Raw genomic sequence first — 27,374 nt, 5'->3', positions numbered from 1 at the left:
GAGGGCTCCAGTTTCCAGTGAGTTCACTTTTAATGTTTTGTTTGGTTTGGTAAAAATCAACCTTAGACAATCAGCGATCAGACTCTGGTCCCTGTCGTGGTGAACTGTGGAGAGACCAAAGTGAGCCTCTCTCCAGCTCTTGGAGCACCAGGGCCCATGGAGCCTGTCTTGGGGTCGTTTGAAATGGTGGAAACTTTACAAGGGCCCAATGGGGAGGTGAGCCCCACTCGGCCTCCAGGCACAGCCCTCCTCAAGGTCCCTGCTGTCCATGCAGGTGGCAGTCCTACTCTGTGGGTGAGTCCTGGAGCCACTTGTGACAGGAGGAGGCTGGATGGGGTGAATTTGGAGAAAAGTGGCAGGTTTTTGTTTTTTATTTTTTTGAGACAGGGTTCTCTGTCTGTTACCTAGGGTGGAGTGCCGTGGCGCGATCTCAGCTCACTGCAGCCTCTGCCTCCTGAGCTCAGGGGATTCTCCTGCCTCAGCCTCCCAAGTAGCTGGGATTACAGGTGCGTGCCACCATGCCCCGCTAATTTTTTGATTTTTTATAGAGATGGGGTCTCACCTTGTTGCCCAGGCTGGTCAACGAAAGAGAAAGGTATTTCAGAGATTTAAAAAAAAGAACCATCGGTGGTCTCCAGTGCGCTTCAGAGCTGCGGGTGGAGCTGTTTGCGTTCCTCCTGAAGGCTTTGGCTGCCAGACATGACTGGGCTGCAGATACTTGCTTTACTAAGAGGTTTTCCCTCCCTGCCGTCCAGTTGTGTCCACAGGTGTCCACACAACCAGGTGTCGTGAATGTCTTTTCACACTAAGTGGGCTTCTCAGTAACCCCCTGGCCACACCCCCATCTCACCCATCCCAGGAGCCTCCTGGGACCATACACAGGGGTCGGGAGCTTAAAAGAACAGAAACACGGCCGGGCACGGTGCTCACACCTGTAATCCCAGCACTTTGGGAGGCCGAGGCAGGCGGATCACTGTAGGTCAGGAGTTCGAGACCAGCCTGGCCAACATGGCGAAACCCCGTCTCTACTAAAAATACAAAAACTAGCTGAGCGTGATGGAGGGCGCCTATAATCCCAGCTACTTGGGAGGCTGAGGCAGGAGTAATCGCTTGAACCCGAGAGGCAAAGGTTGCCATGAGCCAAGATCGTGCAGGCAAAGGTTGCCGTGAGCCGAGATCGTGCAGGCAAAGGTTGCAGTGAGCCGAGATTGTGCCCTCCAGCCTGGGCAACAACAGCAAGACTTTGTCTCAAAAAAAAAAAAAAAACCAGAAACGCATTCTGTCTCAGTCTGGAGGCCGGAAATCTGAGATCAAGGTGTGGGCAGGACCTCGCTCCCTCGGAAACCTGCAAGGGACCTCTTGCCCCTGCAGCTTCTGGTGGCCCCCAGCCGTCTGGAGCCCACGGCTGTGTGTCTCCCGCCTCTGACCCCATTGCTGCACGGCCACCTTCGCCCTGTCTCCTATAAGGACTGCAGTGTGTGGGATGAGGGTCCACCCCCATGTTAATGACCTCATCTTACTGAATCATATCTGCGGCAACCCTGTTTCTAACTAAGGTCACATGCTGAGCTACACTGGAGCCAAGATTTCAGCATAACTTTTGGGGATACAGCTCCACCCATTAACACAGATGAACTGTGATTTATTTAACCAAATTTCTGTTCCCAGTATCTCAACCACAATTTTAAATTGGCATAATGGGTTATACATAGCTGTAATTATTTTCTTAGGATAAACTCCTACAAGTGGAATTGCTGGGCCATGATCTTTTTTTTGTTGTTGTTTGTTTAGTGAGAGTGTCTCACCCTGTTGCCCAGGCTGGAGTGCTGTGGTGTGATCATGGCTCACTGCAGCCTCAACCTCCTGGCCTCAAGTGATCCTCCTACCTCAGCCTCCTGAGCAGTTGGGACCACAGGTGCACACCACCACACTTGGCTATTTTTTTTTTTTTAGAGATGGAGTCTTGCTGTGTTGTCCAGGCTGGTCTCGAACTCCTGGCTTTAAGTGATCCTCTCATACCTTTTTTTTTTTTTTGAGACGGAGTCTTGCTCTGTCACCCAGGCTGGAGTGCGGTGGCACAATCTCGGCTCACTGCAACCTCCGCCTCCTGGGTTGAAGCAATTCTCCTGCCTCAGCCTCCCAAGTAGCTGGTACAGGTGCCCGCCACCATGCCCAGCTAATTCTTGTGTTTTTAGTAGAGACAGGGTTTCATCATATTGGCCAGGCTGGTCTCGAACTCCTAACCTTGTGATCCGCCTACCTCGGCCTCCCAAAGTACTAGGATTACAGGCGTGAGCCACCGCACCCAGCCCCATGACTGCCTTTTAAGATGGGGTAGCTGCACTTTCACTAAGACAGAGGTTGGCCAACTCCAGCCCATGGGTCAAATATGAACCACCTGCTGGGTTTTGTGGATGTTGTGGTTTTGGGACGGAGTCTCGCTCTGTTGCCCAGGCTGGAGTGCAGTGGTGCAGTCTTGGCTCACTGCAACCTCCGCCTCCCAGGTTCAAGCGATTCTCCTGCCGGCTACTGTACTCCGAGTAGCCGGGACTACAGGTGCCCACCACCATGCCTGGCTAATTTTTTGTATTTTTAGTAGAGACGGGGTTTCACCATGTTAGCCAGGATGGTCTCGATCTCCTGACCTGGTGATCCGCCCGCCTCGGCCTCCCACAGTGCTGGGATTACAGGCGTGAGCCACCGAGCCCGGCCCACCACCTGCCGTTTTTTAAACCCATAAGCCAGGGATGGGTTTTGTAATTTTAAATTGTTCAAAAAACCAAAAGAATAATATTTTGTGACATGAAAAATTATATGAAATTCAGATGTTGATGAATAAAGTTTTATTGGCACAGAGCGTGCACATCTGCTCGCATGCTGGCTTGTGGCAGGGCTGAGGGGCTGTGACAGCCCCATATGGCCCACAAAGCTGAAAGGATTTGCTGTGAGGCCCTTTACATAATGCATTTGCTGATGCCAGCTCTAAATATCCATATTTGCATTCAAATTGGTTTCAGAAATAAATATGCATTGAATGCAGCTGGGCCTGTGAACGTGGTGGTTGAATTCAGCTGGGCCTGTGAACTTGGTCGTTGTGTTTAGAATGTGTTGTCTTTCCCAGGTGTTGTGTGTTTGTGCTGCCGAAGCTGCTGAAGGCGGCCTGTAGAGGGCAGGGGCCCAGGCAGGCACAGTCACTTCACTGGTGTCTTGCTTGGTTGGTGCTTGGAGCACCTCAGGAGGGAATATGTCCTTAGGGAAGGAAGACAGGCCGGGCAGAGGGGCCTCGAAGTGTTGGCTTCTACCAGGCTCCTGCTGAGGTGGGCGCTCAGGGAGACGGCTGGAGGATCTGAGGAGAGCCAAAGCCCCAGGCGGTGCCCTCCCCTTCTCCTTCTAGAGCAAAGTCCTGGCCCACTGTCTGTTTAAAAGCACTTTTTTCCAACAATACACACTGTAAAATTTGAAGAAGTTTTCAGTGAACACCGCCGCTGCCACTCACCTCCGGAGTTTGCCGTGGGCATTTGCTGTGCTGGTGCCATCACACCTGGCATCACCCCGGCCTCCTGGGATCACCCCAGCCTCCGTGCTTCCTGCCCTGTGCTCACCCGTCCTCCTGGTTGGGGTTTTTATTGTAAAATACACAGAACGTAAAATTGACCATGACAGCCACCTTAACGTGCACCGCTCGGGCACAGTACATTCACAGCGTGGTGGCTCCCTCGGGCACTCAGTACATTCACAGCGTGGTGCCTCCATCCCTTTTACCTGCTTCCAAACAGTCCATCCCAAGAAGAAACCGGTACTCATCAGCAGGCCCTCCCCAGCACCCACCCCCAGCCCCGGCAGCCACTCAACCGCCTCCTGCCTCTGCGGGCCGGCCTGTTCCGGAGGCTTAATGAGCAAATCACAGCCTGTGTGGCCCTTGTGTCTGCTTCCTTCCCTCACGTGAAGCTTTCCAGGGCCGTGCACGGTGTGGGGTGCCCTTCCTTTCGATGGCTGGGTAGTGTGCCGCGGTACGTGCGTGAGTTTCCCGAGACATAAACACGTTACCACAGGCCGGGTGGCCTCAGACAGCGGAAATGGATTCTTGCCAGATTCTGGAGGCCAGAAGTGCAAAATCAAGGTGTCAGCCGGGCCCCTCCCCCTCAGGCTCTCCAGGAAGGTCCTTGCTGTCCCCTGGCTGGTGGCTGCGTCACTCCAGTCTCGGCCTCGGCCTTCACCCGGCATCTCTACTGCACGTCTGCGTCTCTAAGGGCCCAGTCATAGGATTGAGGGCCCACCCTGGCCCAGCGTGACCTCATCTTAGCTCACTACATCTGCAGAGACCCCCCTTCCAAATGTGGCCACACCCAGGTAGCACACGCGGGCCGCACTTTGTCGTCTGCCGATGGGCGCTCAGGGTGCTCCTGCCTTTTGGCCACTGAGTCGTGCTGCCCTGGACGCTCGTATGCAGGCCTGCGTGTGGACATAAGTTTCAGTCTCTTGGGTGTACAGCTAGGAGTGGAGTTGCAGCGTGGAACTGCAGGGTCACACGATAACTGGGCTTCTGGGGGACAGTTACCAGTTGACTCTGAAATCTAGATTTGTACAGACATACGAGGGCCTGTGTATTTATGTTGAAAATAGATGCACGTGTTTAGAGGCCAGCTCCTGCGAGCATGCAGATGCTGGTGTCAGGCTGGGAGGAGGCAGACGGATACATTCCCCACATGAAGACCAAGCAGAAGTGGAGGCGAAAGCCAGCGTGGGCTGACTGTGGAGCGGCCCCATCGTGCATGCACGCAGGCATTGGTGGGGTTTGGGCTGACCGTGGAGCGGCCCCATCGTGCACGCACGCAGGCGATGCTGGGGTTTGGGCTGACCGTGGAGCGGCCCCGTCGTGCATGCACGCAGGCGATGCTGGGGTTTGGCCGAGCTCTGCCGCTGGCTGGGGCACAGGGTGGCACTGACTCCCACGGTCCCCGACACGCTCTTGGCACCATGGGCAGCTCCCCAGGCCAGAAGCACCTGCAGAAGGCGCTCATTCCTCCTCCCCATGCTCTTCCCTGCAGATGGGATGGGGCGACCTCGGGGTGTATGGAGAGCCCTCCAGAGAGACCCCGAATTTGGACCGGATGGCTGCAGAAGGGATGCTTTTCCCAAACTTCTATTCTGCCAACCCTCTGTGCTCGCCATGTAAGTCAGCGGGGCCCTCGCCCCCAGGAAGGGGTGAGCCCAGCAGGCCGAGGCCTCCCGGGTCCTTCCAGCCCTGACTCTGGGCGGCTGCATCAACCTTGTCTATTCCTACTACTGCAGGGAGGGTGGCAGGTGGGCTCAGGCCTTTCTCATCAAGTCCCAGCCCGGCTCCGTGCCATGTGAGGTGTGGCACCTGCTGGATTTTCAGGGTCGAAGTTGCGGTATTGTTGGTGGCTGCTGTTCTCTGTTTCCCAGAGTCGAGTGCTGTGGCCGCCTGGGGAGAGGTGCTGCAGTGTGGCTCCGTCTCAGGGTACCTGGGAAGCAGGAGTCCCACTCCCTCCCTCCCTTGGGAGAGTCTCTCCTGCTGGAGGCAGAAACATGTGGTGTTGATCGTGAGGAAGAGGGGAAGGCAGGGCACGGGGCTGGTGCTCGAGGATGGGGACGTGTGGAGCTGCACGCCCAGTGGGTGTCCCAGGAGCCTGCGAAAGGAGGCGGGGTCTTGGGGACAACGCTGAGCTGCAGGGCCCAAGGGCCACGCGTCTTTCAGTGCAGTGGGTGCCGTGCTCCACCCAGGTGGTGGAGACGCTAACGGGGATTGACAGGCGTGGCAGCCCCTTGTAAACCTGCGCGTGCTTCGTCTGTCACGCGTCTGTCTACTCGGTGGGGCTCTTGTTGACGCCCGGGGTCTGAGCCACACCCTTCTCATCCAGTTTCTGTTTCTGTCACCTCCACATAGCGAGGGCGGCACTGCTCACAGGACGGCTACCCATCCGCAATGGCTTCTACACCACCAACGCCCACGCCAGAAACGGTAGGCTGCCCGCCGCCTCCAGGGACACCCTCGGGGTGCATGGTTGGGCAGGTGGGCTACGGGTGGTGCCCGGGTCTCTGGGACTTAGGTGGAAATGCAGGCTCCCCTAGCTGGCTTCCTTCCCTGCCCTGGCCCAGTGGGGACTGAGCGGAGGGTGCCCAGTCTGGCCTAAGGAGCTGAGCCGGCACCCCCACCCCAGAAGCTCCCACTCCCCAGGTGGGTGAGCCGCACACCCACAGGGAGGCCGGGGCTGTGGCATCAGCGGCAGTTCTGGAATGTTCTGGAATCGCTGTGCTCGAGGGGTTTGGGTGGGCTCCCCAGGGGCATCATACAGGGGAAGTGGGATTTCCAGTGGCATTTGAGGAAAGGGAAGGACGGGGGAGGCAGGGGTGGGGCAGTGCAGCATCACGTGGCATATTCCAGAGACCCCTGGAGACCAGGCAGGTGGGAGGCTGGCCTGAGAGGCAGGGTGGAGCCTGAGGGTGGGCAGGAGACCCAAGGAAGGCGCTGGGGGGCATGGAGTCTGCCCCGTCCCCACCCTCTGCTGATGGCACTGGCTCTGAGGGGTGCCTGGGAAAATCCTGGGAAGTGCCATGCCCTGTGGACGCGCAGCCCCCAGGCACAGCCTTTGACCCGGAGGGGCCAGTGTCCTGTTAGGATGGGGTTGGTGGCAGCTTCTCGGGGTCTCCTCGGGGCTCACCCAGCGCTGCTCTTCCAGCCTACACACCGCAGGAGATCGTGGGCGGCATCCCAGACTCGGAGCAGCTCCTGCCGGAGCTTCTGAAGAAGGCCGGCTACGTCAGCAAGATCGTCGGCAAGTGGTGAGTCTCCCGGCCACGCCTGCCCAGGCGTCCTGCTCCACCCACTTCCTGGTCTTGGTTCCAAGGGACATGGCCACAAGTTTCCAAATGAGGAGGGTGTCTTGGGTGGGAAACGGAAGCTGATTGTGGGTATGTTCAGGTGTCTCCAGCGTCCCTGTGCAGGCCAGCATGACCTTGCCAGCAGGATCTCAGGTCACCAGGCTGGGCCCACGGCCGCGAGTATCCTGCGGCATCAGACTCCGCAGGCCTGTCACCGTCGTCCCTCGAGTCACAGCCCCTAGCACCCACCACCACTGCCCCCCGGCTGCCTCCTGCCACGTCGTCCTTGGAGGGGCCACGTCATTACACACAGGAGCCATGGCGGAGGAGCTGCCTGTCCACCCTAGGGGCCTGTTGGATGGTGAAAGCTCTGGTCTAAACCACAAAGAAGCCACCAGGAAAGAGAGGAACAGCCTGGCAGTTGATGAAATCCTGAGCTAATGAGAGCTTGGGTGCTACACAGCCCCCAGGCTGCGGTTTCAGGCGCACGGGATGTTTCATTTCTTTTACTCCCTGGGACGCCTGAGTGAGCCTAGAGGGTTCGGTAGGAGTCACCTGTCCCGAATTTCTCTCCACCTGTTGGAGCGTTCCCCGCCTGTCAGGTCCGCATGCCTCCTCCTCCAGGAAGCCCTTGCTGCTTTCCCAGCCTCTGTCATCCCAGGTCGGCTGCCTGTGGCTCCTGCCGGTCCCCTTCGGATGGATGCTCCTTGGATGTAGATGGTCATGGCAGCCAGGAATTTGCTGAGCTTGATCACTGGATGAGGAGGACCCAGAGGCTGCCTAGGGAGCACTTCATCATTCTTCAGACGAGAGGAAGCAGCCTGCCGAGCTGAGCTCTCAGAAAGCACAGGGCAGAGCTGATGGGCACAGCAGCTGCAGAGTCCTCACACAGGGAGGTTGGGCCCCACGCAGCCTGCATAGTCCCTGAGCCAGTGCCAGGGGCCATGGCGGAAGTCAGCCCCCTAGGGCCACTGGAGCGTGTGAGCGCTGTGCCAACAGGAGGAAGAGCCGGTGGCCTCCCCAAGTGACAAGCCCCACAGTGACCAGAGCTCTCCGCCTGGCCTGGCAGCTCTGTCTTGGGCCCAGTGGCCTCCTATGCATGATCATTGGTGCCAGTGGCCAGAGCTAGACAGGGAGTGGGTCTCCATAGAGGCCTCGAGGCTCCTGAACAGCCGTCGACGGGAGAGAGGGGACCCCAAGGAGTGGGAGCAGGAGCCAGGCAGACCTCAGAGCCCCAGGCTCCTCCCGCACATGGTGCAGTGGCTGGATGGCCTGGGCTGGGTCCTACAGCGGCTGCTCAGTCAGGTGGGGGGGTCCCTATCCCAGCAGGGTCCCCTCTCAGGGCAGTAGGGGTGTTGTCAGCCATGACTCAGACTTCCCTGAGGCCCCTCACCTGGACTCAAAAAGAGGCTGCTTGATCTGCCTGAAGCCACACAGGTGTGCAGGGCAGGGACTTGAGTCCCAGAGGGCCGCGGACACTCCCTGCTCCAGGTCACCTGCTGGTGAGTGCCCGGCCCCACTGCTGCTTTCGGACAAGGACGTTGAGCTGACAGCTTAATTTGTGTAGCGTCCTGCCTGTATGCTTCCCCTGAGCAAGGCCTTTGCGCTGCAGACGTGGACGCACGAGTGTCCCCCGTGGCCGGGCGGTGACCTGCGGACGTGGATGCACGAGTGTCCCCTGTGGGCGGGCGGTGACCAGCGGACATGGGCGCACGAGTGTCCCCTGTGGCCGGGCGGTGACCAGCAGACATGGGCGCACGAGTGTCCCCTGTGGCCGGGCGGTGACCAGCAGACATGGGCGCACGAGTGTCCCCTGTGGCCGGGCGGTGACCTGCGGACGTGGGCGCACGAGTGTCCCCTGTGGCTGGGTGGTGACCTGCCTGGGGTGTTCAGGGATGTCGGGGTGCTCTAGCAATGGGCCCAAGTGCTGAAGACCCAAAGGAAACAGCCCGGAGTTGGCAGCCAAGGGAGCTCTGAGGTCACAGAGAGGTCCAGGCGTGCTTACCTGAGAGAGGAGATGGGGAGAGGCAGCTCGGGAGGTCCAGGGTGCAGAGGCCATGTCCAGGGAGGCAGCAGAAATCTGCTTTGGTGAAATCTGTCTTGGGGAAATCTGCCTCGGGGTTGCTGCTTTCAAAGCCGTAGCTGCAGAAGAACTTTCCTCAGACGACACGTGACTGACGTGAGACCCGCCCACGGCCGTGCCTAGAAGCCATCTCATACCACCTCTCCTGCAGCCCGTTCTGAAGAGCAGCCGCAAGCTGGATTCGTTCCAGGACAGGACAGGCCGCGCAAGGAAACCTGGACAGCTGGCCTGGGAGCCGGGGCGAGTGGGCACAGAGGTGTGGCCTGCAGGGCTGCTGTGGGCCGGAGGACAAGAGATTAGGTGCCACCAGAGGGTGGGAGCACAAGGTCTGTGGGGGATTGTCAGAAGGGGAGTGCGGGACGGGGTCTGGAGGGGTTCCCACAGGCCTGGGGTGTGATGCCTGGCGATGGCCATTCCCAGCAGGTGAACCCCGGTCCCAGGAGAGCGGTTGGTGGAGGTCACCAGTGTGGCCACACTGCCACATTCTCTTGTCGTCACTCTAATCCCTGCCTCTGCCAGGACCCTGGGGATGTGGGTACAGCTGGCAGGCCCCGGGGCTCCCGCACGGCACACAACGCCCCGCCCAGTCGTCATCCTGGGGCCATTGCCCTGAACTGGGAGATGAGACTCTGAGTGCCTCGGTGTGGAGAGACCCAGTAATTACCTGGCAGGAAATATTTTCTGCCCTGGAAAACCCAGAGGAGACACACTTGGGTTCGAGGCACGACCCGCGAAACTCTCCTGGGAGTTCAGAAAAAGTGGAAGGAAGGAGCCGGGGCCACGAGGGGCATGTCAGGCGGGTTCCAGGCGGCTGGGAGGCTCCTCACGATGCACCGCCCTTCACGGTGCGGGAACCCCGGCCGCCGCCATGCCCGCCGCCCTCGGTTGTGCCCAGACGCTCTGCAGGGTAGGCGGGCAGTGCCAGCACCCTCCTCGGGTGAGGCCTTGGTCTTTTGTCCCTGCCGTGCCCAGGCATAGCCCATACTCAGTGCTGGAGGGTGCTCGTCTTACCAAGAATTTTGTGAAGGTGGCAGATCTGTTGCTGCTCAGAACTTCCGAGTGTCCCCACGCGGGGTCCCTGAAGTGTCCTGGGTTCCTGTTTCCAGGCATCTGGGTCACAGGCCCCAGTTCCACCCCCTGAAGCACGGATTTGATGAGTGGTTTGGATCCCCCAACTGCCACTTTGGACCTTATGACAACAAGGCCAGGCCCAACATCCCTGTGTACAGGGACTGGGAGATGGTTGGCAGGTAATGGAGCACCACCCCTTCCCCTCCCACGTCCTGAACTGCTGTGCCCGGCGTGCCTGCCCCCCGCCTCTAGCACTGGTGGGCTCAAGTCACCACTCACGAGGGCTGGGCTGTCTCTGGGCACCGAGGGCTTTGGTTTGGTGGCTTCTGTCCCGCCAAGTTTTGCCCCAGAGCCTATGAGACTCCCACCTGGGGTTTCCCACCTTTTCAGGGTCGTAGATCCCTTTAGCTGTCCTGAGAGAGGAAGGCCCCCAGCAGAGCGAGCCCGCACGGTCTGCCCTAGCTGTCAGGGTACTGCCCATGTGGTCTACGGGTGGGGAGGCCGGCTGTGCTCCAGACGTCGAGGGACATGGGCAGGACAGGAGGTGGGATGAAACCCCCACCGGGAGCCACACCAGGAGCAAAAGCCGCTGTCCAGACGGAGCCGTCCTGGTGCCCGGGCGTGGGGGCAGCGCCTCTTGACACGGCAGCGCTGGGTCCGGGACCCTCATCTTTTGTGAATTTTATTTTCCTTAACTTGACTCTTCTTGGCAGAAGTGCTCATTCGTTACGTGACGGTGACCAGAAGCGGCACCAGCTTGCTGCCTCTTTCTAGATAGAGCCCCGTGGAGGTGTGGGAGTCACACTGCGCAGCCCCCATTTGAAGTGTGCAGTTCTGTGGTTGGCAGTAGTCACAGGCTGGGACGGCCAGCACTGCAGCTGCTTCAGAACGAGCCCCATGGCCTGAGCGGCGGCTCCCCAGCCCCAGCCGAGTGACCACAGCCGCCTCACTGCCTTCACCTTGGTGTCGTGCCCTCGGCCCCATTCCCCCGTCTTCCCATGTGGCAGGTTATTGCAGCACCGGCCTCAGCCAGGTCATCAGATGCAAGACTGTGCCCTGGGGGAGCGAGGGATGCGTCCAGCTTGGTTGTTCCCTGAGTGGACGTTTCATTTCCAGGCTTCCTTTTTTTTTTTTTCTTGAGACAGGATCTTGCTCTGTCACCCAGGCTGGAGTGCAGTGGCGCGATCTCGGCTCACTGCGACCTTCGCCTCCCGGGTTCAAGCAATTCTCCTGCCTCAGCCTCCCAAGTAGCTGGGATTACAGGCGTGCGCCACCACACCCAGCTAATTTTTGTATTTTTAGTAGAGACAGAGTTTCACCATGTTGCCCAGGCTGGTCTCAAATTCCTGACCTCATGATCCACCTTCCTCAGCCTCCCAAAATGCTGGGATTACAGGCGTGAGCCATGACGCTCAGCCCCAGCCTTCTCTTAAATGACGCCCATGGCTTTGCAGGTGAAGTCAGGGAGAACGGGACTTTCTTGGCCTAAATTCTGAAGTCTGTCTGGATCTGTGTTCTTTTCAGATATTATGAAGAATTTCCTATTAATCTGAAGACGGGGGAAGCCAACCTCACCCAGATCTACCTGCAGGTGATGGGGACCGCACCAACCTCATCCTGTGGGAGGCGTGGGGACAGGAACGCATCAACCTCACCCTGTGGGACGTGTGGGGACGGGGACCGCACCAGCCTCGCCCCGTGGGACGCGTGGGGACGGGGACCGCACCAACCTCACCCCGTGGGAGGCGTGGGTTCGGAGACCGCACCAACCTCGCCCCGTGGGACGTGTGGGGACGGGGACCGCACCAACCTCACCCCGTGGGAGGTGTGGGTTCGGAGACCTCATCAACCTCGCCCCGTGGGACGCGTGGGGACGGGGACCGCACCAACCTTGCCCCGTGGGACGCGTGGGGACGGGGACCGCACCAGCCTCGCCCCGTGGGACACGTGGGGACGGGGACCGCACCAGCCTCGCCCCGTGGGACGCGTGGGGACGGGGACCGCACCAGCCTCGCCCCGTGGGACGTGTGGGGACGGGGACCATGGGAGGCATGAGGAGGTCGGCCTGAGGCTGGAGAACGATGGTGTGGCTCTCTCCATAGGAAGCCCTGGACTTCATTAAGAGACAGGCACGGCACCACCCCTTTTTCCTCTACTGGGCTGTCGACGCCACGCACGCACCCGTCTATGCCTCCAAACCCTTCTTGGGCACCAGTCAGCGAGGGCGGTGAGTCCTGGCTCCATGGAGCATAGACCGCGCTGGAGGCCCCAGCTGTGCTTGATGACTCCAGAGATGGGACACTCAGTACCGTGGCATTTAGGCCAATTATGGAAAGGCCAGAGCAACCCCACCCCTTTGAAGCCGTCCGCTGGCCTGGGATCAGCAGAGGAGGGCTGCGGTGGGGGTGCTGGCTCTGTCCTTCATAAGCCACATGAACTTGAACTGAGGCCATTCCTCTTCTGGGAAGAGGCCGGCCAGTTTCACTGTGGTCTGTGAAGTTATGATTTAATGTACTCCATGAATCACAGTATGCCGTTGGCTGGCTGAACCATTTGTCACCATCCTCCAGGTATGGAGATGCCTTTTGTCACCATCCTGCAGGTATGGAGACGCCGTCCGGGAGATTGATGACAGCATTGGGAAGATGCTGGAGCTCCTCCAAGACCTGCACGTCGCGGACAACACCTTCGTCTTCTTCACGTCGGACAACGGCGCTGCCCTCATTTCCGCCCCCGAACAAGGTGAGTGCTCGCCGTCACTTCTCACGGTTTCCCCACAGCCAGCGTGTCAGCGAAGAGTGCCTGGACCGGCTGTGCCCACGGGGTCTGTGGTGGGCAGAGCATGAAGGGTCCCTCTGGGTCCAGTAGGAGGAGCAGATGTCACCGAGCCTCGAGCAAGGCCCTTCTGGCCCAGGACTAACCTGGAAGCAGGAGTGACCTTGAACTTGGGGGTGGGGAGGAGGTGACACAGGGGAGAGGGTTTGTCTTGGAAGAGGCTGACGCCTCCCGAAGGGTGACCCCGGAGGCCGGAGGCTTTGGAGGCTGCATGGAAACAGCATGGCCGGTGGAGCAGGGCGTCCCTGCTGCGGTGGGGGCCAGCACCCAAGACCCTGAGCAGCCCTGTGAGTGTGGCCTGGACCTGGTCACCCAGGGGCCGGGCCGCCTCCATGAAGATGGACTCCTGCCCCCACCACAGCCCTGTCAAGTGGTTCCTGGGATGGAGCTTCAGCCTTTCCCCCGCTCGGCACTGATGAATGCCTGACCCATCCCCAGCGCCAACAAACCTGAACCTGCCTCTTCCCAGACCACGCGGGGGGGCCCTGCAGCCTCTTCCCAGACCACGCCAGGTGGGGCGGTGCCCTGCAGCCTCTTCCCAGACCACGCGGGGGTGCCCTGCAGCCTCTTCCCAGAGCACGCCAGGTTGGGGGGGTGCCCTGCAGCCTCTTCCCAGACCACGCGGGGGGGCCCTGCAGCCTCTTCCCAGACCACGCCAGGTGGGGGGTGCCCTGCAGCCTCTTCCCAGACCACGCGGGGGGGCCCTGCAGCCTCTTCCCAGAGCAGACCACGAGGGGGTGCCCTGCAGCCTCTTCCCAGACCACGCCAGGTTGGGGGGTGCCCTGCAGCCTCTTCCCAGACCACGCGGGGGGGGTCCTGCAGCCTCTTCCCAGAGCAGACCATGCGGGGGTGCCCCGTAGCCTCTTCCCAGACCACGTGGGGGGGGGCCTAAAGCCTCTTCCCAGACCATGCGGGGGGGGGCCCTACAGCCTCTTCCCAGACCACGTGGGGGGGGCCTGCAGCCTCTTCCCAGACCACGCGGCGGTGGGGGGCCTGCAGCCTCTTCCCAGACCACGCGGCGGGGGCCCTACAGCCTCTTCCCAGACCACGCGGCGGGGGGCCCTGCAGCATCTTCCCAGACCACGCGGCGGGGGGCCCTGCAGCCTCTTCCCAGACCACGCCGGGGGGCCCTGCAGCCTCTTCCCAGACCACGCGGGGGGGGGCCCTACAGCCTCTTCCCAGACCACGTTGGGGGGGCCTGCAGCCTCTTCCCAGACCACGCGGGGGGGGCCTGCAGCCTCTTCCCAGACCACGCGGGGGGGGCCCTGCAGCCTCTTCCCAGACCACGCGGGGGGGGGGGCCCTACAGCCTCTTCCCAGACCACGTGGGGGGGGCCTGCAGCCTCTTCCCAGACCACGCTGGGGGGGCCTGCAGCCTCTTCCCAGACCACACGGGGGGGGGGCCCTGCAGCCTCTTCCCAGAGCACGCGGTGGGGGGGCCCTACAGCCTCTTCCCAGACCACGTGGGGGGGGGCCTGCAGCCTCTTCCCAGACCACGTGGGGGGGGCCTGCAGACTCTTCCCAGACCACGCGGGGGGGGGGGGCCTGCAGCCTCTTCCCAGACCACGCGGGGGGGGGGGGGGGCCTACAGCCCCATGTGCTGTGGGGAGAGGGGGCTTCAGAGTTTCAAGTGATAGAAACCAGCACAGCTGAAAGCCAAAACAGAAGCATAGGCTCCCTCGTGCCACGTCCCACCAGATAGCTCCCCTGGGTGGGCCTGGCTCTCGTGCACGCCCACGGACAGCTCCATCTCCCGCCCACTGGAGTCAGACCCACGAGTCGAGGCCCCCAACAGACCCATGTGTGGAGGGCTACAGGCAGCTCCCAGGAGGGAGGGTGCTGGGTGGGGGGAGGGTGGCGTTGGCCGTCATTCCCCATGGGGAGCCCGGGGAGGCCCACCTCGACGCCAGCACCCACAACCACCAGCCAGCAGGGGCAAGGGTCCCAGCGACCTGAGTCTTCATTTCTAAATGATGGAATGTTTCATACCAACAAATGGCATGTTTCATACCAACAAATGGCATATGTACCTATTTGTAACAAGATGAGAACCCACACACCCAGCACCCAGCACAAGACTAGAAACAGAACATCCCAGAGAAAGAAAGCAGGGGAGGGGGCTGGGCGTGGTGGCTCACACCTGTAATCCCAGCACTTTGGGAGGCTGAGGCGGGTGGATCACGAGGTCAGGAGGTCGAGACCATCCTGGCTAACACGGTGAAACCCCGTCTCTACTGAAAAACAAAAAATTAGCCAGGCGTGGTGGCGGGCACCTGTACTCCCAGCTGCTGGGCAGGCTAAGTCAAGAGAATGACTTGAACCCGGGAGGCGGAGCTTGCAGTGAGCCGAGATCGCACCACTGCACTCCAGCCTGGGCGACAGAGCGAGACTCCATGTCAAAAAAAAAAAAAAAAAAAGGGATGGGAGAGAGAGAGAAGGAAAGAAAGAAGGGAGGAAGGGAGGGAAGGAGAAGGAAGAAGCACAGCATGGCCTCCTGTGAGCCCTGAGTGTCCCCTAGAAGTGGCCAGTGTCCCCAGCTCAGTGTCCTTTGTCCCTTCACAGGTTCTGTGGCTCTGCCGCTGTGACCAGGGCCCTCCCTGAGGCAGGCCGGGTTCCGGGTGTTGGCGTGTTCGCCCGTGAGGGGCTCTGAGCAGAGCTGCCTGCGAGGTTCCGTTCAAAGGCTTCCCCACGCTGCCGCTCAGGGGGTTGGATGGCAGCGCAGGAAGGAGCTGCGGTGACTTTGCCTCTCCTGGATGGTTCACTTTTTCACTGCCGGAAAAATACTTTCTCTCTTTTTTTTTTTTTTTTTTTTGAGATGGAGTCTCGCTCTGTCGCCCAGGCTGGAGTGCAGTGGCGCGATCTCGGCTCACTGCAAGCTCCGCCTCCCGGGTTCACGCCATTCTCCTGCCTCAGCCTCCTGAGTAGCTGGGACTACAGGCACCCGCCACCACGCCCGGCTAATTTTTTTGTATTTTTAGCAGAGACGGGGTTTCACCGTGTTAGCCAGGATGGTCTCCATCTCCTGACCTTGTGATTCACCCGCCTCAGCCTCCCAGAGTGCTGGGATTACAGGTGTGAGCCACCGCGCCTGGCTTACTTTTTCTTTTTCTTTCTTTTTTTTTTTTTTTTTTTGAGACGAGGTCTCCCTCTGTCACCCAGACTGGAGTGCAGTGGTGTGATCTCAGCTCACTATAGCCTTGACCTCCTGGGCTCCAGCAATCCTCCCACCTCAGCCTCCTGAGTAGCTGGGACTACAGGACGTGCCGCCACACCCAGCTAATTTTTGTATTTTTGTAGAGATGGGGTTTAGCCGTGGTCTCTCTTTGGTAGAAACCAGTCTAGGCTAGTCTTGAACTCCCGAGTTCAAGCAGTCCCCCTGCTTCAGCCTCCCAAGGTACTGGGATGACAGGTATGAGCCACCGCAGCCGGCCCCTTCATTTCCTTTCTCCCTTTTATTCAGGGGACCCGAAGCTGAGAGAGCCTCAAGTGGCTCAGGCTACAGCAGCAGGGGTGGCTTTTGTCCCTGACGTGGGCCCCCCACCCCCTTCCTCCATGTCTGGGAGTGAGCCAGGGATGGTGTAGTCACCTGAGCTGGCCTTTGCCCCATGACCACTTCCCACAAGTGATAATTCAGAAACCAAAATCCGGTCTTGGGGGCTTGTCAGAAACACAGATTCCTACGCCCTACCGTGACTGACTGAGTCAGAACCATGGGGGGGCCAGAAGTTGGCTGCACTTTAAGTACCCCAAACACCGGGAGGCTTGTGAACATTCACGTTCGGGAAGCACCAGTCGGCAGCTGCGCACGTGGCACCCAGGGCCTCTGCTGCGGGAGTGTACCTCTCTGAGTCTTGCTGACACCGTATGGTTGCGTTTCCATTTCCTCAGTGGGCATGATGTCCCCACTTTCTCCAGGAGACTTTGCAGCCGCGGCATCTCAGATGAGCCCCTGGAGAGCCACCCTGAGGCTCGGATCATGCACTCCAGCCAGAGTGCCTTGGCCGGGCCCTTTGTCCCTATGACCAGTCTCAGTGACTCAGTGGGGAGGGAGGGGGAGGGCCTGGGGACATCTGGTCCCAGTGGCCTGACAAGGGCCCCTCTCTCCCAGGTGGCAGCAACGGCCCCTTTCTGTGTGGGAAGCAGACCACGTTTGAAGGAGGGATGAGGGAGCCTGCCCTCGCATGGTGGCCGGGGCACGTCGCTGCAGGCCAGGTGAGTCAGCGTCCACCTGTCTGCCGGGCAGCGGGTCCAGGCCTGCAGCCATCCCAGGGTGTGTGCGCCCCTCACTGGCCACCTCCCCCACGCACCCCGTGCTCAGCGTCACCGCTCTCCTCCCCTCGCACCCCGTGCTCACCCTCACCACTCTCCTCCCCACGCACCCCGTGCTCACCCTCACCGCTCTCCTCCCCACGCTCCCCGTGCTCAGCCTCACCACTCTCCTCCCCACGTACCCCGTGCTCACCCTCACCGCTCTTCTCCCCACACACCCCGCGCCCGGCCTCACCGCTCTCCTCCCCACGCACCCCGTGCTCGGCCTCACCGCTCTCCTCCCCACGCACCCCGTGCTCACCCTTACCCCTCTCTTCCCCACGCACCCCGTGCTCACCCTCACCACTCTCCTCCCCACGCTCCCCGTGCTCGGCCTCACCGCTCTCCTCCCCACGCACCCCGTGCTCATCCTCACCACTCTCCTCCCCACGCACCCCGTGCTCGGCCTCACCACTCTCCTCCCCACGCACCCCGTGCTCGGCCTCACCGCTCTCCTCCCCACGCTCCCCGTGCTCGGCCTCACCGCTGTCCTCCCCACGCTCCCCGTGCTCACCCTCACCGCTGTCCTCCCCACGCACCCCGTGCTCACCCTCACCGCTGTCCTCCCCACGCACCCCGTGCTCACCCTCACCGCTCTCCTCCCCACGCACCCCGTGCCCGGCCTCACCGCTCTCCTCCCCACGCACCCCGTGCCCGGCCTCACCGCTCTCCTCCCCACGCACCCCGTGCCCGGCCTCACCGCTCTCCTCCCCACGCTCCCCGTGCCCGGCCTCACCGCTCTCCTCCCCACGCACCCCGTGCCCGGCCTCACCGCTCTCCTCCCCACGCACCCCGTGCTCGGCCTCACCGCTCTTCTCGGAACCAGGTCCCTTTCGGTGGCTCTCAGTGTGTAGGGCTTGCTGTGCTCGGTCAGACGGGCAGGAAGGCTCTCGGTGGGGACTGGAGCCACGTATACTGCCGTGTGTCACGTGGGTGCTGGTAATGACCTTGTGGTGAGGAGACATCCGTGGTCCAGTCAGCGCAGCAGTCCTGAGTTAAATGGAGCTTAACAGGTTTCTTCCCTGCAGGACTTGTCAGTGCCTTTAGCATGCTGATGGGCACCATGAGCTTCTAGAAGGGGCATAGAGCAGGCTGAGTGTTTAAAAACCTGTCTCTACTACAGAATCGGTCGTTTTTTTCCGCAAAGCACATCTTCTCAGGCCAGTGTCCTAAGGACACTCAGAGAACAGCAGCAGCCCGACACGAGACCGTTGGTGTCTGTCTGCCACATGGGGTGCGGACCTCGGTGGTGGCCTGGACCCTGGCTGGGCGAGGGTGCGTCCTGCCATCTCAGTGTGACCACCTTCATGCTGTCACTGCATCTCCCTTGGCCCAGGAAGCTGCCCCTCGGTTGAGAATCACACCGTGTGGTCTTCTCTCACGGGCACTTGAGCCAGACATACCCATCAACACGGGGGCCTGAGTCTGGTGTTTGTAAACGAGCGCTGTTTCTTCACTGTTTCTTAGTCAGTCTTTTGCCCTCCCAATGGCCTCCAGAGGCAGCCATCCCCTTCAAGTGGCCCCACGAGGATGGGGGGGCTCCCAGTGGCAGCTGGAACATCACACATGACGACAGCCAGAGTCAACATGGGGCTCATGGGGCTGAGTGAAGACGTGCGTGGGGCCAGCTCCTTCTGGAGGCTCCAGGAGATGTTCTGTTCCCTGCCTTTTCCAAATCCTAGTAGCTGCCCCATTCCTGAGCTCCTGGCCCCTCCACCGTCAAAGCCAGCAGCATGCAGGCATCTGTCCCTGGCCTTCCTGTTCCGCTTTTTTTTTTTTTGAGATGAAGTCTCACTCTGTTGCCCAGGCTGGAGTGCAGTAGTGCAATCTCGGCTCACTGCAACTTCTACCTCCCAGATTCAAGCGATTCTCCTGCCTCAGCGTCCCAGGTAGCTGGGACTACAGGCATGCTCTACCATGCCCGGCTAATTTTTGTATTTTTAGTAGAGACGGAGTTTCACTATGTTGGCCAGTATGGTGTCAATCTCCTGACCTCGTGATCTGCCCGCCTCGGCCTCCCAAAGTGTTGAGATTACAGGTGTGAGCCACTGCGCCCGGCTCCTGTTCCACTTTTGAGGACCCTGTGGCTGTGTCCCACCCCACCCCCTGCTCACCCAGGCTGGCCTCCCTGTTTTGAGCCCCGCTGATGAGCGGCCTGCGTTGTGTCTGCCGCCTCAACTGCCAGGCCTGGTCGCGCGTCTGAAGGCCCGGGGATTGGCTGCTGTTCTGCCAGATCCTCCTCTTCCCCACTCATTCTACACATCAGGAAACTGAGGCCAGAGAGGAAGTCGTTTGTCAGGGTCCCCCAATTACTAGGGGGCAGAGGTGGGAGCAGGCGCCTGGCTGTGGATCCTGCACTCCTGCCCACCATGCCTGGGCAGTCCCCTGTGTCCCCAGCAGCCAGTGGGACTGGGGGTGGCACCTGCCAAGGGCGCCTGTTCTCTACAGCTGTCTGGGCCTCCCTCAGACCCCGCCCAGGGCAGCCTTTGTCTGACATGGGACTCCTGAGCCACCCCAAGTTCCCAGGACCCTGAAGGTGGAAGAGACCCCACGGTTCACTGAAAAGGCAGCTGCGGCTCCGTGTGAAGGGCAGAGTGGCCGTGAGAGTGACCGCCTTGTTGTGCAGGAGAAGCATGGGTGGTGGGCACGGCCTCCTGTGTGGTGTGGGGTGCCCCCAGGACAGAATGCAGCTGTGCCGCCCCCTCCACTCCCCTGAGCGCCATCCCCCTGAGGGTAGGGATGGGCCATTTGGTCTCTTGTGTGAGGGCACCTGCAGGGAGTGGCCGGTGGTCATTCAGTGAACACTGTGACGTTGGCATGAGACTCAGGAACCGTGTAGGTCTGGGAGACGTTGGCATGAGACTCAGGACCCGCATAGCTCTGGGAGACGTTGGCATGAGACCCGGGACCCGCATAGGTCTGGGAGACGTTGGCATGAGACCCGGGACCTGCGTAGGTCTGGGAGACGTTGGCATGAGACCGGGGACCTGCGTAGGTCTGGGAGACGTTGGCATGAGACTCAGGACCCGCATAGCTCTGGGAGACGTTGGCATGAGACCCGGGACCCGCGTAGGTCTGGGAGACGATGGCATGAGACTCGGGAACTGCATAGGTCTGGGAGATGTGAGGTTCCCCACTGCAGCGGGTGCCCACCGGGCTAGGACAGGGCTGGGGCTCTGCTCACCAGGCTGGGAGCCACCCGTGGCTGTGCTCAGCAGCAGCCTGGAAAAGGTGAGGGGAGCCACCCCAGCGCCGCCTGGCTCCATGCCCAGTGGGTTCAGGGACATCTGTACCCCACAGACCTCCCCACCCACCTGGCCACGGAAAGGCTCCAGCTGAGAAAAATGCCCATTTCAGCGTTTTGGAACCTTGCCATCTGCCTCGCTCCCTGAGGAAGGGAAACCCTCTCCCCACCTGAGGAAGGGAAACCCTCTCCCCGCCTGAGGAAGGGAAACCCTCTTCCCAGAGCCACCAAGTTGCCTTTTCCCGTGGGCCACAAACTGAAAGTGAATTCGATGGCATCAGGCCTGTGCACCAGGACACCACGACGGGGTTTCAGTGAAAGCGCCTGACGTCTGTCCCGACAGTTCCCTCTGGGCAGGGGAGGCTTTAGTCCCTGCAGCCCTGGATTCTGAGTGAGGTCTCAAAAGCGCTGATAACGGTTTCAGCGACTTCTCCCACGGCCGCAGCTGCCCACTACGTTTCTGGACGTTTCTGGAAGCCATCGCTGGCTGGAGAGTTCTTCAAAAACGCTCCACGAGGACCCTGCCCGTGCTGACGCGGTGACCGGCAGACACCACTCCCGCCCGCCCGCCCCGCCGGCACCACCAGCACTGCTCCGCAGTTATTTTTTCAGATGACAAAAGCGTCTGGATTTCTTTCCTTTATTATTCTGTCCTTTAAAGGACACGGGAAGGACGGGAAGCAGTCGCACAGACACTACTGACCAGACCTGGGGAAGCTTCTCACCCTCTGCAAAGCTTCCTGAACTTTCCCGGCAAACGCTGAGCTTTGCATTCCCTGCCCCACACTGGGCGCTGCAGACCCCACATGCCGTGAGCGGCTGCAGCACGGAGTGAGTGTCCCTGTGAGGCCAGGGCTCCTCTGTTGGAGAAGCTGGCGATCGCCGTCTGCCCCAGCGAGGAGCTGGCTGCAGGCGGCGAGGGTGCCCCTGGACCGTGGGGAGGGCTGTCGACACTGGGTGGGAGCTCCAGGGCCTGGCACCGGATGGCGGTCCCTGCCCAGCTGCCCCAGGGGCTGAGCTTGCCAGGCAGGGGTGTGTCTCCACCCCCTCCTCAGTCTCCCTGTCGAGTGACCCAAGCCTGGAGCCCCCGAGTTAAGAAGGAGACAGGGCCGCCGGGCTCATGCCTGTAATCCCAGCAGTTTGGGAGGCTGAGGCGGGCGGATCACCTGAGGTTGGGAGTTCGAGACCAGCCTGACCAACATGGAGAAACCCCGTCTCTACTAAAAGTACAAAATTAGCCGGGCGTAGTGACACATGCCTGTAATCCCAGCTTCTCGGGAGACTGAGTCAGGAGAATCGCTTGAACCTGGAAGGCGGAGGTTGTGGTGAGCTGAGATCGCACCACTGCACTCCAGCCTGGGCGACAAGAACAAAACTCCGTCTCAAAAAAAAAACAAAAAACAAGAAGCAGACAGGGCCACTGAGGGAAGCCAGATGGCACGCTCTGGTCATGGCTGGTCAGCAGTGCCCATGCCCTCCGGAGGTCAAGGCACGGCGGGAAAGACAGCCTCCTGCCTGTCCTGGAGCTCTCTGGGTGTGTCAGGAGCCGTCCCCACCCCAGCCACTCGGAGCTGCTCCTGTCCAGCCTCAGCTGCCCCTCCACATCTGGTTTTTCTCCACCTGCTCCTCTGACTTAAGGGGCAGGGCTCACAGTGGCCTTAGGGCATTCAGTGTTAGAGCGAGGCTGATCCTCTCCGGACAGGTGGGCCTGGAGAGGTGGAACCTCCTGGCATCTCCCTGGGAGGGCTGTGATTCTCCTTTCATCTGATCCACAGGGGCAGAGAAGGGTGCCAGGGAGTGAGGGCGTGGCCTGGCTCTGGGGTCTTTGGGCCTGGTTTGAGGCTCCTCTGCCTCTCACAGGCCTTGTGACCCCGCTCAGTCCCTGCTGTGGGCGTGTGAGCATGTATGCATATCTGTAGACCCAGCTGGGCAGCGGGGCTCACGCCCCCCCAGGGATTGGCCCCCAGCCCCATCGGGTCGGTGCAGAGTGCCCTGACCGTGTTGCTGCCATGTGTTTCAGGTGAGCCACCAGCTGGGCAGCATCATGGACCTCTTCACCACCAGCCTGGCCCTTGCGGGCCTGACGCCGCCCAGCGACAGGGCCATCGATGGCCTCAACCTCCTCCCCACCCTCCTGCAGGGCCGGCTGATGGACAGGTTGGTGCTAGACCTGCCCCAGCCCCTTCCCCCTGATCCAAGTAGTGAAGCCCAGAGCTGCTAATCAGGTGCAACCCCCAGGCCCAGCAGCCCTCCTCGTTCTGGACACAGGCGTGCTCGTGCCCAGGGCAGGAGGAGGCAGGGGTGCCTGTGACGAGAGGACCTGGGGACCTGCCTGTGGGGCGGGGGCCATCCTGGGAGGGTCCAAGCACAGCGAGGCCCTGGCTTCCAGGAAAGCCTTAGGAGGGAGGGCAAGGCCAGGAGAGGGGCCTCATCCCTGCCTGCACCCGGGCACACGCCGCCCCTGCCAGCCCCACCCCTGTTCCCTGCCTGTACCCAGACACACGCCACCCCTGCCCGCCCCACCCCTGTTCCCTGCCTGCAGCCCGGGCACACGCTGCCCCTGTCTGCCGCACCCCTGTTCCCTGCCTGTACCCAGACACATGCCACCCCTGCCCGCCCCACCCCTGTTCCCTGCCTGCAGCCCGGGCACACGCTGCCCCTGCCCGCCCCACCCCTGTTCCCTGCCTGTACCGACACACGCCACCCCTGCCTGCCCCACCCCTGTTCCCTGCCTGCAGCCCGGGCACACGCCGCCCCTGCCCGCCCCACCCCTGTTCCCTGCCTGCAGCCCGGGCACACGCCGCCCCTGCCTGCCGCACCCCTGTTCCCTGCCTGTACCCGGGCACACACCACCCCTGCCCGCCCCACCCCTGTTCCCTGCCTGCAGCCCGGGCACACGCTGCCCCTGTCTGCCCCACCCCTGTTCCCTGCCCAGCCTGGTTTTTGGTGCCTCATGGCTTCCTGTAGCTTCCTTCTTCCTTCCATCCAAGTCGCTGCTCTGCCAAGTCCATGGCCCGGCTCTTACCTTCTGTCCAAATCCTTAGTGTCCAAAGTCCATTTCCTACCTTCTGAGAGAAGCCACCGTTCCACTCAAACCATGTTTCCTGGGTGGTCCTGAAGGGATGAGGATTCCAAAGGCTCAACGGGAAACAAGGTGGGGATGGCCCAAGGCAGCTGCCGCCTCCGGCTATCTGGGGCCGGGTAGAGGGAGTTTTGCTCACTTGTCCCCTCTTGAGACCTGGCACAAGTGGTTGGTCACTGTGGGGAGAGATGGTGCCCAGCTGCGTCCCCCACTCCCCGTTCCTGACTCGCAGGCCTAACATGGTCAGGAGACCCCATGCCGCCTGCTTATCCTCTTGTCTGCCCACCCTCCCCAGGGCCTGGCTCAGCCTCGCCAAGGACCAGCAATGAGGGGACGCCCAGGCACCCCAGCCCTGGCCGCCCAGGCACCCCAGACACCCAGGCACCCCAGCCCCAGCTGCCCAGGAACCCCAGCCCCGGACACCCAGGCACCCCAGCCCCGGATGCCCAGACACCCAGGCACCCCAGCCCCAGCTGCCCAGGAACCCCTGCCCCGGACATCCAGGCACCCCAGCCCCGGCCGCCCAGACACCCAGGCACCCCAGCCCTGGCCACCCAGGCACTCCAGCCCTAGACACCCAGGCACCCCAGACACCCAGTCACCCCAGCCCCGGCTGCCCAGACACCCAGGCACCCCAGCCCCGGCTGCCCAGACACCCCAGCCCCAGACACCCAGGTGCCGCAGATACCCAGTCACCCCAGCCCCGGCCACCCAGGCACCCCAGCCCCGGCCGCCCAAACACCCAGGCACCCCAGCCCCAGACACCCAGGCACCCCAGACACCCAGGCACCCCAGCCCCGGCTGCCCAGACACCCCAGCCCCAGACACCCAGGTGCCCCAGATACCCAGTCACCCCAGCCCCGGCCACCCAGGCACCCCAGCCCCGGCCGCCCAAACACCCAGGCACCCCAGCCCTGGCCACCCAGGCACCCCAGCCCCAGACACCCAGGCACCCCAGACACCCAGGCACCCCAGCCCCGGCTGCCCAGACACCCCAGCCCGAGACACCCAGGTGCCCCAGATACCCAGTCACCCCAGCCCCGGCCACCCAGGCACCCCAGCCCCGGCCGCCCAAACACCCAGGCACCCCAGCCCTGGCCACCCAGGCACCCCAGCCCCAGACACCCAGGCGCCCCAGATACCCAGTCACCCCAGCCCTGGCCGCCCAGGCACCCCAGCCCCGGACACCCAGGCATCCCAGCCCCAGCCACCTTGGGGGCCTTTTTACTTTTCAATCATCTTTGTAAAGTATCAACCAAGACCTCACGTGGAGGCATGAGCCACTGATGACAGACACAGCCCAGAGCCTCCAGGTGGCCCCAGCGTGTCCTTCCTGTCATTACATGGTCCTCCCCTCCCATCCCACAGGCCTATCTTCTATTACCGTGGCGACACGCTGATGGCGGCCACCCTCGGGCAGCACAAGGCTCACTTCTGGACCTGGACCAACTCCTGGGAGAACTTCAGACAGGTACAGGGCTCGGGATGTGGGCGCAGGCGGAGCTGCCCCCATCTCTATCCAGACGTGGCCCCTGAGCACCGTCCTGGGGGAGGCACAGGAGGGTGAGACAGGCAGGAACTCCACCCCCTCCACAGCCTCCTCTGTGTGGCCCCCAGTCCTTCAGCATGGCCTAGGGCATGGCAGCTGACAGGCTGGAGAGGAGGGAGGGACCTCTTCCTGCCCCGCGTGATGACAGTAGCCCCGCGGCATAGCTACAGGCGTGGCCTAGACCCTGGTCAGGTGGCCCCCATGGGCCTCTCCATCCTGCCAGGGCATCTGAGCCTCCCCCACACCCCAGGCTGGAGGCAACAGGGACATGGCCTGCTTGGCCCAGGTGCTACATGGGGGCCGCAGCATCAACATCACCACAGCAACCCCCAGGGTGGGAGGGTGAAACGCCACACGCACAGGGCCTGGGGCTCCTGCCGCCCCTGGCTACCCCAGCATTGTCAGCGCCAGGCTTTCTCCCACGAGCCCTCGCCTCAAGCCTCCTGCTCCCTCCCCACGGTCTTCTCTGGCCCCTGCTGACCCCTATGCTCCAGCATCCCCCAGCCTCTCCTGAGAGGTGTCTCTCAGCCCCACCCACTCCCAGCATCAAAGTCTTGAGATATGAACCCCCTGCTAATCTGCCTTAATTGGGAAGAAAATCATTTAGTTTAATGGAGAGTCTAAAGACTGGAAGTGAGGATGGGCTGAGGGCTGAGCACCCAGACTGAGGAGGGAAGCTGCTCGTGGGGCAGTGTCTGGAGGGCGATGATGCCCAGGAGTGTTTTGGCTCCTCCCCACCCTGTGCAGGCCCCGCACCCGCTCTTCTTTCAGGTTTTACCCAGCACTGCCACCTGCGAGGGCCATCCTGGGCATCGTTCCCTGGGCACTGCCACCTGCGAGGGCCATCCTGGGCATCGGTCCCGGGCACTGCCACCTGCGAGGGCCATCCTGGGCATCGGTCCCCGGCACTGTCACCTGCGAGGGCCATCCTGGGCATCGGTCCCCGGCACTGTCACCTGCGAGGGCCATCCTGGGCATCGGTCCCCGGCACTGTCACCTGCGAGGGCCGTCCTGGGCATCGGTCCCCGGCATTGCCGCCTGCGAGGGCCGTCCTGGGCATCGGTCCCCGGCATTGCCGCCTGCGAGGGCCGTCCTGGGCATCGGTCCCCGGCATTGCCGCCTGCGAGGGCCGTCCTGGGCATCGGTCCCCGGCATTGCCGCCTGCGAGGGCCGTCCTGGGCATCGGTCCCCGCCGCCTGCGAGGGCCGTCCTGGGCATCGGTCCCCGGCACTGTCACCTGCGAGGGCCGTCCTGGGCATCGGTCCCCGGCATTGCCACCTGCGAGGGCCGTCCTGGGCATCGGTCCCCGGCATTGCCGCCTGCGAGGGCCGTCCTGGGCATCGGTCCCCCAGCATTGTCACCTGCGAGGGCCGTCCTGGGCATCGGTCCCCCAGCATTGCCGCCTGCGAGGGCCGTCCTGGGCATCGGTCCTCGGACGAGCCCCTTGGCCTGCAGCACCCGCTCTGGGAATGTTGGAGGCATACCTCCCCTTTCCCGAATCAGGAAGCCCAGGGGCAGCAGAAAGAGAACTGTGGTTACTGTAAAATCCTCGCCCTTCTTGAGTGTGTGAATCTGCGTCAGCTCCCTGGGTCTGTTTCTGTTTTCTGTGTTTTCTCTTGCCTTTCACATGTTGGTCCTGCTCCTCCCTGTCTTAGGGTTTCTGTAGGGATTCTGAGCATTGTGGCTCTCCCTTCTCCCAGGGCAGGGCCTCCCTTCCCCTCCCTTCCCCTCCCCTCCCCTCCCTTCCCCAGCAGAGAGTGGGCTGTTAAAAGGGGCTTTCCTCCATGAAATTAGTGGCAGTCCAGATCTGAGGCTGGCTAAGGTGTTTTAAATACACTTGCCTGCCTAGCAAAGAAGAGGGGTACATGAAAGCGGGGTATGTGAGGCATGCCAGCTACGCATCTCGGGCCCAGAGCGGGTGGCTTCACCTCCTCCACAGGATGCTTATGGGCCCGCTAGTCCTTCAGCGTTTAGCCAGCGCCCTGCACCATGCTGAGTACCAGGGACGCTGCTAGGCACAGGCAGATGAGACCCCCCCACGGCCCCCAGTTAGGGGCTCCAGGACACAGGCAGACAAGGCCCCTCACGGCCGCGAGTCAGGGGCTCCAGGACACGGGCAGACGAGGCCCCTCATGGCCGCGGGTCAGGGGCTCCAGGACACGGGCAGACGTGGCCCCTCATGGCCGTGGTTCAGGGGCTCCAGGACACACCTTCCCTCCTCTTCTCATTGCAGGGCATTGATTTCTGCCCTGGGCAGAACGTTTCCGGGGTCACAACTCACAATCTGGAAGACCACACGAAGCTGCCCCTGATCTTCCACCTGGGACGGGACCCAGGGGAGAGGTTTCCCCTCAGGTGAG

At 61.7% G+C, this 27,374-nt stretch overlaps 1 protein-coding gene across 16 annotated transcripts in view; it reads left to right on the top strand.

The window, feature by feature from the left end:
• GALNS (galactosamine (N-acetyl)-6-sulfatase) overlaps nucleotides 1–27,374 on the top strand; it is a 43,957-nt gene that overhangs the window by 7,997 nt on the left and 8,586 nt on the right. For 3 of the 16 annotated variants that reach the window (XR_010152473.1, XR_010152475.1, XR_010152474.1), the window contains exons 2-13: nucleotides 5,049–5,172; nucleotides 5,909–5,983; nucleotides 6,702–6,804; nucleotides 10,033–10,176; nucleotides 11,522–11,588; nucleotides 12,100–12,224; nucleotides 12,600–12,739; nucleotides 16,940–17,043; nucleotides 22,404–22,540; nucleotides 24,834–24,936; nucleotides 25,786–26,603; nucleotides 27,248–27,369. Coding sequence is in view for 5 of the 16 variants with exons in the window: in XM_024349997.3 (XP_024205765.1) it covers nucleotides 4,656–4,793; nucleotides 5,049–5,172; nucleotides 5,909–5,983; nucleotides 6,702–6,804; nucleotides 10,033–10,176; nucleotides 11,522–11,588; nucleotides 12,100–12,224; nucleotides 12,600–12,739; nucleotides 16,940–17,043; nucleotides 22,404–22,540; nucleotides 24,834–24,936; nucleotides 27,248–27,369 (1,382 nt within the window). In the remaining 11 variants the exon portion in view is untranslated. Of the gene's footprint in view, nucleotides 1–408; nucleotides 507–4,578; nucleotides 4,794–5,048; nucleotides 5,173–5,908; nucleotides 5,984–6,701; nucleotides 6,805–8,325; nucleotides 9,253–10,032; nucleotides 10,177–11,521; nucleotides 11,589–12,099; nucleotides 12,225–12,599; nucleotides 12,740–16,939; nucleotides 17,044–22,403; nucleotides 22,541–24,833; nucleotides 24,937–25,785; nucleotides 26,604–27,247; nucleotides 27,370–27,374 lie in introns of those variants that run through there. The other 13 variants (XR_010152481.1, XR_010152477.1, XM_024349994.2 and 10 more) reach the window with 11 other exon arrangements.

The sequence above is a fragment of the Pan troglodytes genome, chromosome 18 (assembly GCF_028858775.2).
Source record: "Pan troglodytes isolate AG18354 chromosome 18, NHGRI_mPanTro3-v2.0_pri, whole genome shotgun sequence".
Classification (NCBI taxonomy): domain Eukaryota; kingdom Metazoa; phylum Chordata; class Mammalia; order Primates; family Hominidae; genus Pan; species Pan troglodytes.
This window is presented reverse-complemented; position numbering and strand designations above follow the sequence as displayed.